Source organism: Alnus glutinosa, chromosome 12 (genome assembly GCF_958979055.1).
Source record: "Alnus glutinosa chromosome 12, dhAlnGlut1.1, whole genome shotgun sequence".
Lineage (NCBI taxonomy): Eukaryota > Viridiplantae > Streptophyta > Magnoliopsida > Fagales > Betulaceae > Alnus > Alnus glutinosa.
The window spans coordinates 2,657,778-2,674,079 of record NC_084897.1 but is presented as its reverse complement, the minus strand read 5'-3'; the positions used below and the strand labels follow the sequence as shown (position 1 = coordinate 2,674,079).

Genomic DNA, 16,302 nt, shown 5'->3' with positions numbered 1-16,302 from the left:
AGGATTAAAATCTCGACCTAATGCATATTTTGTTTTGTACCCCATTTTTTAGAGTCGTCTCAACAAATTGGAAAAAATACACTTTACTTTTTCAAACTAATACTTAATTTTTAATGTCTCCTTAAACTAAAGATTGCTATTTTTTCTTATCCTTCTATTTTGAATATCAATTATTATATCTGTATAACTCACACGTGAATCACGTGTGAGTCCTACAAATTTAATGGTTAATTTTTAACATAAAAAAAAAATTCAAATATATTAAATAGCATGTCTCTTGTAATAAGCCAGTGTCATCAATAACAGGCAGATATTGATGGGGAGGATTCCTCCGCAACAACCACCACCACTACAACGACTGCAACCCTTACAAGGACTTTGATCACAGAGTGGAGATAAAAAAGACTGAAGGAGAAACATTATGCATTACGCTCATTTTTATGTCGATTTTGTTGCCTATGTTTATGATGATCCAATTAATTTCTTGGAAGATTGCAAAGTAAGCCTTGTTGTAGAGAGCATTAACCTTGATAAAAATAAAAAATTAAAAAGACTAAGGTCTTTTATGTGATATTGCTTACTTGGGTGAATGATTTATATAGATGAGTGCATATGATTGTGTAAAACATTGTCAGTCCTAAATGTCGTTTGTTAGGTTCATTTGGTGTCAAAATATAAGTATAAAATTATATAGATAAACTCTAATTCAACCCATTCAATTAAAAGGGTAAAACTCAACAACTTTTCTTGCTAATTTTGTGTCAAAAATTACTTGTCTTAATTGTCTTACTAAGTAGCTTTAGCATAGTGATCACACTCTATAGACTATACATCATTAAATCTTCCAAATGCACAAATCGTGTAAAAAATTACCGGTCCTAACTGTCTTACTAGGCAGCTTTAGCATATTGATCGCACTCTATAGACTGACTATACAGCATTACCTCGTCCAAATGCAGCCACCGTCCACTGTTGTGCTTAATTGAGAGGTAGGAACGATCTTTTATTAAGGCATGTAAATAGTAACTTGTGTCTGCTAGACTACAATCAGTTTAACAAGACACTGGAATTTAAGGCGAAAAATCAATTACTTAAAAAAAAAAAAAAAAAAAAAAAAAAAAAAAAAAATTACAGCTAATGTATACCCGCAGATACATGGATTGAAACCTCTCAAATTCTCACTTCCTTGAATCTTGACTGCCTTAAATTACCAAATACTCGAACAAATAATTTCACAGATACACCTATCGAATTCTATATAACTAATTATTTCTCTTCCTTGTACTTTTGCTGTGTTACCCCATTCTTCTTCCCAAACATGGAAAACTGGGAACGACTTTAGATCTTTATAGGAAGAAAGGAATCAGAAAACAAAATCCCCAACAAACGGGAGGGAGGGTCTCAGTTTTTTTTTACCTTTGTGGTTTTGCCCTTTGTCGGCTTCATCTTTTTAGTCGTTTTGCCACCATTGCTTTTACTCTTCTTCATCTTCTGTTTCTGCCCACTCCGTTTGTGATCCTCTGTATTTTCATGAGGATTCACTTCCTTGAACTCGATTGGCTTTATAATTAAACCAGCTTTCTTTACCACCTGCACAAGAATCGTTCAAGTTGAGAAATGAGAAATGCAGGCAAATAAATTACACCCATCAATCAATTCAAGGAAGAGGAGGGGAAATGGGTTTATACGGTAGCACAAAAATTCTTCATTAGAGGTTCTCTTTTCAGGTGGTAGTTCACTTTTTATAATACTTTACTCAAACAACGACGACTCTACACGACAACTCAAGGAGATAATGTTCTCCTATGAGAACTTATTACATAGAAGACTCTTTAAGTTGACACAGATGCTCTCGCAAAGATTGATGGGCTTTCAGTCCTAACCGGAAAGAGCATCTCCAGCAAAATAGTTAAATGATTCATAATAGTCAAATTTTCTTCTCCAACAGAATAGACAGAATAGAATTTTTCCTTCTGGTATGAATAATAAATAGGGTCTTCAGGAGCCTATTTACTATTCACACTACAAAGAGTTTTTTACTATTTTCTCTCCCTCCTTTTCCATCTTTCACTCTCTCTCCCTCTTTCTTTCACACTCTTTCCAAACAAAATAATATTTAAAGAAAATAGATAGTAGAATAGAGAATTTGTTGGACTGTGTATATAAAAATGAGTAGATAAAATAGAAATTTGTACTTTTTCAATAGTTATTTTGGTTATTCCTGCTGGAGGTGCTCTGAGGATTGTAACTGAGTGGACCCGATCAAGATTCTCTGTAATACTAGACTAATTTGCAGGCCTCCAATAGCTCAAATTTTATGGCCACGTTGCATAGGAATACATAAAAATGGTTGTGCCATCGCTATACAGAAATAGCCATTAGGAATAGATTTAAAAATAGTCTTATCTGACATCTCCGTAATACTAGACCAATTTACACCACGTTACGTTGGTGTAAAAACTTCCCTTGAGGCCATCTACACCACCTCACACCTAACACTTGTTAACTCATGGGAGAGGGAAAAAGGGTTTTTATATCGTAGCACAAAACTTCTTTTTTGATGAATAGTAATAAGTTTTATTGATGTAGTTCACAGGACTTCTTCATTGAAGGCTATCTTTTCATGTGGTAGTTAACTTGGTTAATTATCTTCATAGATGCAAAAAAAAATAAAAAAATAAAAAAAAAAATCTTCATCAAGGTAACCAATCTGCAATGGTATTGTAGTGAGGCACTTACTTCAGGCCGATTAAGAGCTCCAACAGCTGTTGCTGGGTTGAATTCAGGTCCAATTGGCATGCGGATACTCTGCTCAAAAACTTCCTTGGATGTGAAAGGGTAAGGCAATGTTTTTGTAAGGAGTTTCTCAGCCTGCCAAATTCAAATACGGAGAAAATGTCTAATTTAAGCAGAAAAGGGAACAATAAAGCAGACTTGTGTACATAAAAAGCCGAATAACAGAACACCAGGACTTAATTAGAAGGGCAACATGAGAAAACTTAAACATCAATGCACCAGACAACAGAAAATGATTGCCTGAAGTACTAACCATATATCTACTTCAATATGATAAAGAGAACTCACTCTTTGATTTTCAGCATTTACCCATTTAAAATAATCATTTTCAGAAACGTGTAAAACTGTAGATTTTAGAGATATTATCATTTTCAGTGACCATTCAAACAGTGAATATCCATGGCTGGTGACTGCTTAATTTTAGATGTTATCTCAAATTTCTAGCTGGCTATTGGAGATGCATTTAAGACCACAAACCTTTACATCTAACTTCTCAGAAATAATAACATGTTTGAGATGTGCATCCTTCCTCTTCTTAAGAGCTTCTTCTCGCTTCCTCTTGGCATTCTCATGTTCTTTCAGCATCCAAGAAGGTAAGCCTTTCTTTTTCTGTACATGAGTCCACTGGCCCCAGCCAGGAAGTAAAACAGGCTTTTCAGGTTCAGGATTTTCCTGGTTCAGAACCTCCAGTTTATCATTCTCAAAATCTTCCTCCACATCATCCCCCGCAAAAGCTTGACGAATAAGCTCTGCTTGAGAAGGAAGTTCATAAGATGGTTTAGGACCCAAAGCAAGAACCCCATCCACCATCTGTCCTTCACTCTCTGTATCACTATTCTCACACAGTTCCTTTACATGTTCCTAAAACAGATGAATAACAAAAAATTCAGCATGGCACCCAGTCATAAAAATAGTGCAAATATTTAAAAGATAAATAAACAAATAAATGATTAGCAAAGAGATCATACTCTTCGAATGGGTATACAAAGAAAGCACCAGTTTATGCAAAACTTGAGATAGTTCCATAAGTAGCGTATGGGTTTCACGGATATTTCCCAAATTCCACCAAAATTTCTAAATTTATCCATTTTTTAATCTTTGGATTAGTATATAAGAAACATTAATTTGAATTCACCCAACACAAACATCTCTATTGACTCAATTCTTCAAGAACCCATATGGAAAATCAACATCAACGAGAGAGACGGTGAGAGAGAGAACACGGAAAGGAGAAAGATTACTTCAACCAGAAAATCTTCATTTTGGAGAGAGAGAGAGAGAGACTCTGTTTCTTCTTGATTGTAGAAGGGAAGAAGATGAGACTTAAAAATAAATAGGAGAGGGGTGGGTGTGGGTGTGGGTGTGGAATACCAGTTCACACAATCCATTTTTTTTATAAGATAAGGCGAGGTGGCCATGTTATTTAATAAGATCTTCACATAGATGGAACTAGTAACGATAAGAAGTAAAAAGAATATCCAATCCATTGTTATTGAATAAAAGAACAGTCTGTATTTTACGCTTGAATGGACCTTCTTGTTCATAAATCAAAAAATGTTTTGATTCTCAATCATAAAAACTTCTGTAAAACAGTACATGGAGGTACCAATAAAAAAAGAAAAAAGAAAAAAAGAGTAAATGGAGGCATTTTAGGATAAATAAGATTCATGGTATCCTTCTTACTACCAATTCCACAGAATTTCACCAAAAAGTGGATCAATTTGATAAAAAATCATTATCAACAGAGATGTGTTATTTCTAATACGTAACCAGTAAGTTTGCAGGAAATCAACATCAATTTCAATCTTAAAGGACTATTTATTTCTGAAGACAAACAAGTAAGAATTTATTCAGACGATTGAATCAAAATATTTGAAGTTTTATCCAATGCAGTTAGAACCGATCCTACGGATAATGCCAAGTGGATCTTTTGGTATATGTGATTGTTACGGAGTAGGCTACACCCCAGAATCTCCTATCAAGAGTAATGATAGAGCTTCATTAGACTGGAACCAATCTTAAAGTTCAGCGATTTGTGAATGTTTTAGAGTTTACTTTATAATAGGTCCACAATATTTCCTCAGAGAATAAAACACTAATTTTTTTTTTTTTTTGATAACAACGGTGTCCCCACCTTCGGTGAGACTAATCCCCCGTAGGGAGCTAGCGCAGCAACACTAATGTTAATGTTGTCAGGCCATAAGCTGGATTGATCGCATAAATGTCGCATGGTGGGTTATGTCATCCTTTCTCAATCTCTTAATTTTAGTTGTTTGCTGGCTGACGTGCCCTTGCAATGACATTATTTGCTTTTGCAATGATTAGGAAAATCTGATCAAGGATGTTATTTAATGCAGTCAACTTCCATCAACAAATAAAGAGATCATACCTCTAAATCTTGATTATGTTCAGGTGCAACAGCCTTTGGGGGCTTTTTGCTGTTGGCATCCACTTCATTTCTGCTTTCCATCTGCTCATTGTACACATTATGATCAGTAAAAGAAAACTTCCAAAAGAAAGAAAATCCTTACTTCCCTCCAAAACAATGGCGGCAAAACTAACCTTTCTCCATCTGTCCGATGCAAAAATAGCAACTTCATATGTTGTCTTGGGACCCGGGTCTCTAACAATATCATCAAAGCTCTGTGAACCATTAAAAAAAAATATTTCACACTTGCGGATAAAGAAATATAAGTCTTGGAGAAAGCAGGAAAATTGCAAGAGAAATCCCATTACCTTAAAAACAGAATCCTGACGAATCTCAGAATCTTCATGAGGTAAAACAGAATCAATTTTAACATCATTCTGCAAATCATTACTTCTATTGTTCCCCACATCAACAAAATTTTCTTTGGCCTCCAAGTCATCTTCACTTTCACTATTAGCATAAAAGTTATCTGATTTGGTTATATTTCTCGATTCTGGAGCATGCATTTTAGCTGCAGCACCAAATACCCTTCTACCACTTGAAGCCTTTATCTTTGGATTTTCTGCCCCACTTGAATCCTCCATCTGCCTCAAAGATAATTCAAACTCTTGAAGAGCAAGTTTAGCTTCTTCATCAGCTGCCTCCTTTCTTTTCTTGAGCCCACGCTCCTACCCAAAAGCAAATTAAAGAGAAATCATAACTATGTATACATTAAAACATAGCACATGTCAACGGCTTACACTACAAGGTCCAAAGCAAGATCCAACTTAAGAAGAGTAAGGGCTGATGGGGACAGAACAAGCAGAAATATGGAGTCACACTGTTCTTTTATGAATTTGATCCTTTTCATGTGGCCCCCAGACTTCTTAAAAAGCAAAATAGCAATGTGCTGATAGAAAATATGCTGCAAATTTCTTAATCTTTTGAGGCATCAAGGGGTTGGATTAGAACCAATAGTTTTAGGTCTCCATGGAAGATATAATTTACACCACCAGCGAAAGAATATAGTACAACTTCTTAAGAAAACTAACAAGAGAACAACAAAGATTACCATGAAAGGTAAAGAAAGCAATCCTGATTTAGGCTCTTCATCCTCTTCTTCTAATATCTTGAGGGTCTTCTCTTTCGCTTTTTCTAACAACTTGGATGTCCTATCCTGGTTTGAAACAGCTGAATTTTCATCTGCATCATCCTCATCACTAGTGTCATCACTACCACTGTTGCTGCTACCGTCTTTCATAGTGTTCATTTTTCTTGTCAAAAGAGCATGCTGGTGGAGCTGTTCGGATATAGCAGCTCTAGTACCCTCATCTTGAGCCTGCAAACCACGCCGTAGAACGCGAGTTGCCCATTTGGACGTGTTTTTGTGTTTAAGTGTCATGCGTTCCTGCATCAATTTGGAAATAGAATAGATTTACTACTCCGGTTTAGTTTTTCAGCATAAAAATTAACCCAGAGTGTATTACATGTCATCTATCTACAAAATTATTAACAACAATGGTCACCTCTGCCCGTTTGAACTCTTGCTTCAATGCCAGCTCTTTAGCAGCTTCTGGATCCATTTCAATCTGTGCGGCTGCTCCCTTCATTCTATCTTTCTTCAACAAACGATGGTATGTTTTGGATTTGATATTTTTTATGTGCTTTGCCTTCATTTCATGACGGAAAAGAAGGCTGCGCATTTTAGCAATACGATTCTGCCGCTCCTTTTCATCTTCCACAGATACCTGCCAAGCATGATTGAAAATGAGAAACATTCCCCACCAACCAAAAAATGAAAGGCAAAATTGAGCTTCACACAGGCACAGATCAATAATGTCACAAAACAAACATCACAAAATCTGTAATTCAAAAGATCCTCCCAGAAAATCTGAAGCATCAAAGAACCTAGCTGATATTCATATGTAACTTTACAGGATTAACTTTTCTTTCTTTCTGGACGCTTTTGATGTTAATTTTGTTTTCAAATGCATATGCTTACTTTAGAGACATTTTGTTTACTCCATGCAATAAAAGCCACCCACAAATCAGGCAGTGATATTTTTTTAATAAACTGTTATAGGACAATAAAAATGAATAAAATTGAAGTGGGTTTGTGGATATGCTCCATCAGTAACCATTGGACATATAATGATAAAATCCAATTATTTCACTAGAGCGCATAAAAATGATTTCAATGCTTTCATTTTATTAAATACTCATGTTTGCCAATAATCTCCCACATGTCCATTCACACAGGTGACATCTTTACTTCGATAATTTCCACAATTGTCTTCAATATAACCAAGTAGATAGAAAAGCTTCAATAAAATATGCAACTTCAAGAATTGCAATTACATCCTAAAGTTGCAAATGCTTAGGCAGATCAGTAATTTTTACATAACTGTACCACAAAAGGAAAAACACTTTTTTAACAGTAGAGAAAGGGGAAGGATTATTATACTATACATGATAGAACACAAGATTTATTGAACAAAATATATATATATATATATATAACTTCCATACCTTGTTTAATTCAAGAAGCCTGGAACCATCTTTCCTGTGAGCTTCCATAACATTGTCATGAGAGATTAATGATGCCATTTTCTTCTCAAATTCAGTTCTAGGTTCAAATTCAGAAGCAATTGCTCCTACAGTTGAAAAACCTAGGTCTGTATCTTCATCAAAATATATGGTAGGTGCCTCCCTGTTCCTCTTGACTATGGGCTCCCACTTGGTAATCTCTTTCTGTGATATTTTATACGCTGTACCCCTCTCCACCTTCTCCCGAACCGCTTGTGGAAGCGGAGCTTCAATAACCTCAGATTTCTTCAGTTGATCCATTCTCTTTCTAAGTTTGCCAAAACCAGGTTTATCTTGAAGAGGACCTAGAAGGTCTTCCATCCTAATGCGGCCATCACCATCCAAAACATCACGACTAGGATTATACTCAGACTCTGGATATCCCTCAGATATAACAACATTGTTTTTCTTCCTCTTTCCTGTGTAAAAAAAGTTGAATGAAATCATGTTACAATATCTGAAAGGATAGATGGATGACTTCTAGCAGCCACAAGAATAATCCCTAAATGCCCCGTTTGGAGCACATTTCAATTAAAGTAATTATGGAAATTTTTTCGACAACGAGGCAAAACACAGGCAATCTTAATCCTTGAAGATTTAATCTTTCAGAGGTCTGCCCTCTGATGGTACAGTTCTCTAACTCATTTGGATGCAAGTTTCTATCAACACAGATACGTAAACACCTACAGAATTTCAATTCTTTTCTAGGTAAGAAAATAATTTATTAAAGAAAAGACAATGACACTGCATATAAGCTACATCCTCTCAAGAGATATTTTTTATTTATATAAACCTGAAAAGGTGAAACACAATGCCTAGGCATGAATTATCCTTGAAAATACCAATCTTCAAAACTTATATATTGAACTATCAGCTTCCATCATAAAGAAAATCCTACAAAGTTTTTTCAAGCACAGGCCGTTCAGTACAACGATAATAAAGTGTTCCTTACACGCCACAACTCTTTTGAAATTGCTTCAACACCAATGAAGTCAAAGGTTCGTAATTACTTATCAAAAAAACCAACGCCGCAGCTGTGATTGAGGGCTTTATCTCTGGTTTTTCAGTGGGGGCTAGGAGTGATGATCTTGTATCTGTATCCCATCTCCTTTTTGCTGATGATACCGTCATTTTCTGTGGCACTGCTCCAGACAATTTTAGATAGCTGAGATGTGTAATCCTTTGCTTTGAAGTTGCTTCTAGGTTGAAGATTAACTTAGCTAAATCGGAATTGATTCCTGTGGGTAACGTGCCAAATGTGAGTAGCTTGGCTCGTAGTCTAGGTGGTAGGGTCTCATCCTTACCTATGAAATATTCAGGCCTCCCTTTGGGTACGAAGTTTAAGGCTAAGTTTATATGGGATTCTATCATTGAGAAAATTGAGAGAAAATTAGTTGCATGAAAAAGACTTTACATGGCTAAGGGTGTTCGAGTAACATTGATTAAGAACTCTTACCAACCTTGCTACCTATTTCCTTTCCCTCTTCCCTATCCCAGTTGGTGTTTCAATGGCAGGGTCACCCCAAAGAGGCAATCTGGAAAGTTATTCCTGCTCTCTTAATATGGAGCATTTGGAAAGAAAGGAATGGGCGTCTCTTTGAGGATAGCGAGTCTAATGTGCTTTTCGAAAATCCTCATTTCTGAGATCTCTTTTGGATTGGGTTATTGTAAATGTCCCTAATTTTGACTCAGAGAATATGGTAGATTTGATTTGTTTTTTAAATTGTAGTAGCCTTTAGGGTATTCAATGCTCTTGTATACTTTTTGTCTACAAGGGCTTTGCCCTTTTCTTTCAATAAAATTATAATTATTCATATAAAAAAAATCCCGGTTGGTGTTGCTAATCGGTTAGAAAAATTGCCGGAGGGATTTTTTGCAGGGTACTGTGGATAATGAGCCTAAATTCCATCTTACTAATTGGAAAAAGATTTGTACTCCTATTTAGCTTGGAGGGTTAGGGATCAGGAGCTTCACTTCTTTCAATCAAGCTTTGTTGGGTAAGTGGTTATAGAGGTTTGTTGTGGAGAGAGAGGCTTTTTGGCATCGGATTGTAGATAACAAGTATGAGAGTTTGATGGGTGGATGGTATGCTAAGGGGGTCATTAGAGCTTATGGGGTGAGTCTTTGAAAACACATTAGGAGAGGGTGAGATGTTTTCTCTAGTTTTACTAGTGTGGAGGTTAGTGATGGCTCTCGGACCAGGTTTGGCATGACATATAGTGTGGAGATCGTCCTTTGAAGGAATCCTTTCCAGATTTATTTTGCCTTACAAGGAATAGGGGATGCAATGGTGACTAACCTTAGGAGTGTTAGCAATTATCAGGTTCATTGGTACATTAATATCACCAGGCTGATGCATGATTGGGAGGTGGACTATGTCTCCTCTTTCTTCAATGTTTTGTATTCCACTAGGGTATGCCAGGAGGGCGATGCCGCGATGATACACTTTGTTGGACGCCCCAAAAAAGAAAACCTTCTTGAGGTCAAATCCTTTTACATGGTTTTTCTTCCTAACGTTGACTCCCCTTTCCCTTGAAAGAGCATTTGGAGGACTAGGGCTCCTTTGAGGTTGGCTTTCTTTGCCCAAGCTTCCCTTGGGAAAAATCTCAATTTGGATAATCTCTGCAAGCATCACATCATAGTGATAAATTGATATTGTATGCATAAAAAGAGTGGGGAAACCACTTATCATGTTCTTCTTCATTGTGATATTGCGAGAGTTGTGGATCATGGTATTTCAAATGTTTGGGATAGAGTGGGTTATGCCTAGACGGGTGGTGGATCTTTTGGCGTGTTGGAATAGAAGGGTCAGCCGGAACGATGTCAATATTGTTTGGAATGATATTTCTTCCTTTCTTTTTCTTTTTTTTTTGATAAGTGATATTTCTTCCTTTTTAATGTGGTGCATTTTGAAAGAAAGGAACGCTTGAATCTTCGATGATCGAGAAAGAACAAAGTCAGATCTATGAACTTGTTTTCTTAATCCCTATTTGAGTGGATCTCTACTACTGCCTTTCTCCATGTCTCTAGCTACGCTGATTTTTGTTCTCTTTTTTCTCACTCTTGATTGCTGTGTGTTTCTCTTGTATACTTCTTATGTACTTGGGTTACGCGCCCTTGTGCTTTTAATGAATTTCCTTTCCTAATTAAAAAAAAAAAAAAAGAGACCTCAAGGCATAGATGTCTAAGATTAACTTAGATACTTGCATGAGTGAAGCACATACATGCATAGATGCCTGCATCCATGAATGCTTACAAACATAGTTATTAAACCTAGGTAAGCCCATTCGATCGGATTGGTGAATTGGTGATCCAAATCTCTCAGTTGCATACATGTATACACACATACATAAACCCATATAAATATACAAATATTTATATGGGTCAGGGTCATGTTAAACCTAGTGAACCACTAGACAATGTTGCACCACTCAATGACTTTTCATTGCATCAATATCTCACCACACTCGAACCCAAAGACAAGCATCTGGTTAGCATTTGACTACACTGTTCAATACACACCTCAAACTTAACTAATTAATATATCTTAACACGCTACCTTACCTTCAAAAGCCTCACTAGGCATTCCAGTGATTCCTTGCAACATCCTCGCATGCCTTCCATCATCCTCCTCAATCTCATCATTATTGGCATCTTCACTCTTGTCCCTACCATCATCATTCTCATCGTCATCATCTGACAGTACATTCTCATCCTACATAAGAAATAAAAAGAGAGAAGTACAAATAAATACACATGTTAACGAATGAACTGGAAAGCTGTACATTAATTGATGCTATTCTTTTTTTTTATATATAAGTAAGAGAATTTCATTAAAAAAACGTAAGGCGCCCCTAAGTACACAGGATGTATACTACTGATGCTATTCTGCAATCAAAAAGCAAGACAGTGAGGACTGGGGAGCAATATAGTTTAGTTGACCTAAGTTTGGGAGGCTGCTTCTTTAATGCAAGAGTAAGGCTGTGAGTAAAATGTAGCTTACAGCTGCTGTAAGTATCAAAGATGTGCTCTTCACAATGCAAGATAAGAGTCTCAGCCAATCATGCAACAATTAATTGAAATTTCTTTATGCACGCTAACTTCCTCGTATAAACTTCTTTATTTTATTTACCTTCACCTGCTTTTGTCTATTTAAATCTACCCAAAGACAGGTTACTAATTTACAATATATTTTTTTTAATGCATATACAACTTTACCCTGAATGCTCAAATTGACTCACATCTGGACAAACTAATCATTTCAATTCTTCCATATACAGAAAAATTTTACTTAAATTTCCCAATTACTTTTCTGCATTAGCAGATACAATTGCAAAAAAAATTAAAAAAAAAAAAAACTTTAAAAAAAAAAAAAAAGAGAGAGAGAGAAGAAGAAGAAGAAGATAAAATAAAACAAACGGCCAGCACATTGAAATCTCAAATAATTTCCTACATTCCATCAAACTGTGGACTTCCTTTGTTCAACTTTCTTATTAGAACTCAATTTCATAATCACAACTAGCTACCAGATTTTGAGACCATATGCCTGGCAACACTTCTAAAGAATAATATGCAAAGAAAGCAAAGATTTACAAAAGATCGCAACTTGAGAAGCTACAAATACATAAAACTGGATTAAAAACTTTCACACATAAGCCCAAATAACAAAAACCAATAAAAACCCTGATAATATGTAGCAAACAACTAACAAAACCTCAAAAAGCACACTAGTTTCAAAGGACAAAAACTCCAGTGAAAAAGGGTCTTTTTAGGAAGGGTTTTCTTAATCTTCCCCCGATTGTTTCTGTCCCCCCCGTTTTGCCACGGGAGGTTAAGGACGTCGGGGTGGTTCGACCTTCCTCTCCTCCGAGTGGCTGCATCTCTCCTTGTTCCATTGAGGGAAATGGATTCTCCCAATCTCGAAATTGGCCTGTCGGTTTTGACCACAACGGGGAGATTGTAGTTTGGGGGGAGGAGGAAGATGATTATTGGGATGGATTGCCCTTGGATTGGGCATTGGAAGGGGATTTTGGGGAGGAGGCCTTGGCAATTAGGGATACCATAGAAGAAGATTTTCAGCGGGAGAATATGATTGCATGCCAAAAGTCTAAAGGAAAAAGGGAGCTACTAAATCTGCATAGCTCCATCAATTATGGTGATGCTAAAGGTCCCTCTAGGAGTAGGAAAGGCAAGGCACACTTGATGTAGGTTTGTGTGCTTTGGTGGGTGGGTGGTGGGTTGTTTTGTTCTTAGTTGGGTGCTATTGTAGTTTGTTTCAGGGGTTTTCTTCGTTTTCGGGGGTTCGGGTTTTATTGGTTCTATTGGGTTTTTACGGGTTAGCTTTGGTTGTTCCTGTGTACTTAGGGGCGCCTTACGCTTTCATTAATAAAGTCTTCTTACTTATCAAAAAAAAAAAGTTTCAAAGGATAGGAACATCAGACAACACAAAACTCCAATATAAACAAACACAAATCCATGATATTTCACAAAACTCTTAATGATACAGCAATACAAAGCACACAAAACTCCAATATAAACAAACACAAATCCATGATATTTCACAAAACTCTTAATGATACAGCAATACAAAGCACCTCAAAACGATTCAAATTCCACAATGCAAAGCACCACAGCACAAATTAATAGAGAGAGAGTGAACCTTGTAATTTTCAGGAAGCTCGTACTCAAAGTTCTCGACGGGGTCGAACCGGCGGTTCTTCTTGGACTCCTCTTGGGGGACCCCCTCCTGGTACTCGTAGACGTCCCCAGTGTACAACTCTCCCTCATCAGAATCAATCTCTTCATTTCCCTCGCTGTTCGAGAGGAATTTAGGGTTTAAGTGGTCGAGTTCTTTTCGCAGCAAATTAGGCAACCGAGGACCGCTCCTCTTCCTCCCATCGCTTTTCTTGTCCTTCTTGGATAGGGTTTTAGACTCTGATTGCTTTTGCTTTCTCTTCTTATTCGATTTCTTCTCCATGTGCTTGGGCTCGTCTCTAGCTTTTCGCTTTGTCTCCGCCATGGCTATGTTGGAAGAGAATAGTTATTCTCTGGTTAGAAACCGTATAAATAGTATTTTATTTTTTGGATGAATGGAATTTTATAAACGAAACAAAACAGTACAAAACTCTCCAGCATCAACACTGGACCACACTACAAGTGTAGTTACAAACACTACAACTCAGAAGAAAAAACAAATAGAGCTAACCCAATTCTCTTTTCAACCGACACCTGACCAACAACTGCAAAGTCTGCTATACAAACTAAAACAGCAACATCTTGCTATACAATAAAAACGAACTAAACATTTACACTATCAGCCAAGTATATTAATTGGTAAACCCCAACTCAAACAGAGAGTTAAATGCTTAGTTCACCGAATAATTAGTATGGCCATTCACCGAATAAGAATCTATTAAAATAATTAGTATTCTATCAGCTAAGTATATAAATTAGTATTTTATTAAAATGATTAGCATGGAAATTCACCGAATAAGAATTTCAGTCAATTGCTATAAGCAATTTGTGGAGGCCGACCCCCTAGAAGTGGTCGATCTCTTTTATTTCTCTGTTTTTCTTTTGTTTTTCTCTGACATCAGTTGATAAGAACAACGGTTCTTACCATCTGATATCAGAGCAGTGCTTTCTTGGGAGGTTTTGCAGTGCAGTTCCGTGTGCAGTGGGAGGAGTGCGGTGCCGTGTGTGGTGCTGATGTGTGGCAGTGGGCTATTGCTCAGTCGTTACCTGCAGGGCTGCGTGTGGTGGTTGGAATGCCCTGCCTGTGTGTGGATATCCGTCGAAGAGTGCGGTGGGAGAGCGGCGCTACTCCGGTGGATGAGTGGTGCTGTGTTGTTCCGGGGAGGTGCTGGTGACGGGCTGAACGACGTTCAGTGCTGCTCCGGTGCCGCAGTGGGAGTTGTTTCTCCGGTGACCGGCTGCGAGGTTAGGAGCACGACTGTGGTGCTACAATTTTGTTTTGAGAATTTGTGAGTCGTGCGTTAGGTTATTTTTGTGTGGAAGAAGAGGGCTGTTTGGTTTCAGCACTTGGTAGGAGTTCCTATTCCAGTGCATGGATAGGTTTATTTCCGTACAGACTAAGAAGAATAAAAAAAAAAAAAAAACTTCCCTTACAAAGTTATAATCCCTTATCTTTCATCATTTTTTCAACCATGGCTTCAGATTTTAAAAAGTGCCAATTTAAGATAATCTATGTTTTAATTTCAATCATCTTGATAAAGTTCATTGAGTCTTACTTTTTAACAAAAGTCACCTTAAGGGAAAATGGACTTGATCACATCTGCTATAATTTTTTTTTTTTTTTTTTATAAGAACAAAATTAGAGTTAATTAATGGGATAATTGCACCGTTGGTCCCTGTAGTATACCATAATTATTTTTCACTCCCTATGGTTTAAAAAGTTCATGGGAGGTCCTCGTGATATGCAATAATTATAAATCGATCCCTAGCATCAAATTCTGTTAAAATTTTTAACAGATTCCGTCAAATGTCACGTCAGCGACACATGTCGCCAATAAGATGGCGACACGTGTCTACTGTAATAAAAATATATAAATTTATTAAAAAATAAATAAAAATACTTATTCTTTTAAAAAAAAAACAAAAAAAAAAAGCTGAAGAAGCCGGCCGCCCCCAGCCACTGGGGTGGCTCCGCGCCACCCCCTGCGGCCACTGGGGGTGGCCGGCCCCTTCAGGTTTTTTTTTTTTTGAAATTTTTTTTTTAAAAAAAAAAAATAATAATAAGTATTTTTATTTTTTTAATAAATTTATATTTTTTTATTACGGTGAACACGTGTCGCCATCTTATTGGCGACATGTGTCACTGACGTGGCATTGGATATAATCTGTTAAAAATTTTAACAAAATTTGACGCCAGGGATCGATTTGTAATTATTGCATATCACGAGGACCTCCCATGAACTTTTTAAACCATAGGGAGTGAAAAATAATTATGGTATACCACAGGGACCAACGGTGCAATTATCCCTTAATTAATAGACTGTTGTTATAATTTTCTGTTAAATTCTGTCAAAATTTTTAAAATATTCCTGTTTAACGGAAAATTATAACGTTTTGTTGAAATTAAAAATAAATAAATAAATTGAAGACCGATACCCTAAATTGACAATTTTAAAGTTTAAGGTTATGATTGCAAAAGTGATGAAATATCAAAAGTGATAAATAAAGTTTTTCAAAAAAAAAAAATTACATATATCCCTTCTACTCTACTACCACCTAATTTAGTAAATTGGCCCCTCAAACTAAAGATTGCGACTTTGTTCGGCAAACTCTCATTTCTTTTCTGTAAAAAGGTTTTCACAGCATTCTACGTTTTATATCACATCAATTACTTTTTAACAATATTTTTTACTTTTTCTTATAAAAAAATCAAAAGTTCTCCATATTTTATATCATATCAAATAACTTCTTATTAATATTTTTTTAAAAAAAAAAAAAAAAACTACCAAAAGGTTTATCAGACATACCCTGCATCATTA

At 36.4% G+C, this 16,302-nt stretch overlaps 1 protein-coding gene across 1 annotated transcript; it reads right to left on the bottom strand.

The window, feature by feature from the left end:
* Positions 1-982: 982 nt before the first annotated feature.
* LOC133851490 (uncharacterized) lies at positions 983-14,773 on the bottom strand. Its single transcript, XM_062287932.1, has 12 exons — positions 14,531-14,773; positions 13,449-13,810; positions 11,354-11,504; positions 7,733-8,208; positions 6,730-6,951; positions 6,276-6,611; positions 5,533-5,892; positions 5,359-5,439; positions 5,186-5,266; positions 3,274-3,657; positions 2,740-2,871; positions 983-1,590 (listed from the first exon to the last, which is right to left on the bottom strand). The coding sequence occupies exons 2-12, from the start codon at positions 13,806-13,808 to the stop codon at positions 1,402-1,404; spliced, it is 2,772 nt and encodes a 923-aa protein (XP_062143916.1). The 5' UTR covers positions 13,809-13,810; positions 14,531-14,773; the 3' UTR covers positions 983-1,401.
* Between the last annotated feature and the right edge of the window lie 1,529 nt (positions 14,774-16,302).

What these genes read in the sequence shown, in the direction of transcription:
- LOC133851490 (XM_062287932.1), bottom strand. Translation starts at nt 13,808, where the DNA reads ATGGCGGAGACAAAGCGAAAAGCTAGAGACGAGCCCAAGCACATGGAG. An exon ending in GCCTAGTGAGGCTTTTGAAG is followed by an intron (nt 8,209 to 11,353) that starts GTAAGGTAGCGT and finishes TTTTTTACACAG; the next exon opens with GAAAGAGGAAGAAAAACAAT. An exon ending in CTGAGAAGTTAGATGTAAAG is followed by an intron (nt 2,872 to 3,273) that starts GTTTGTGGTCTT and finishes TGAATTTGGCAG; the next exon opens with GCTGAGAAACTCCTTACAAA.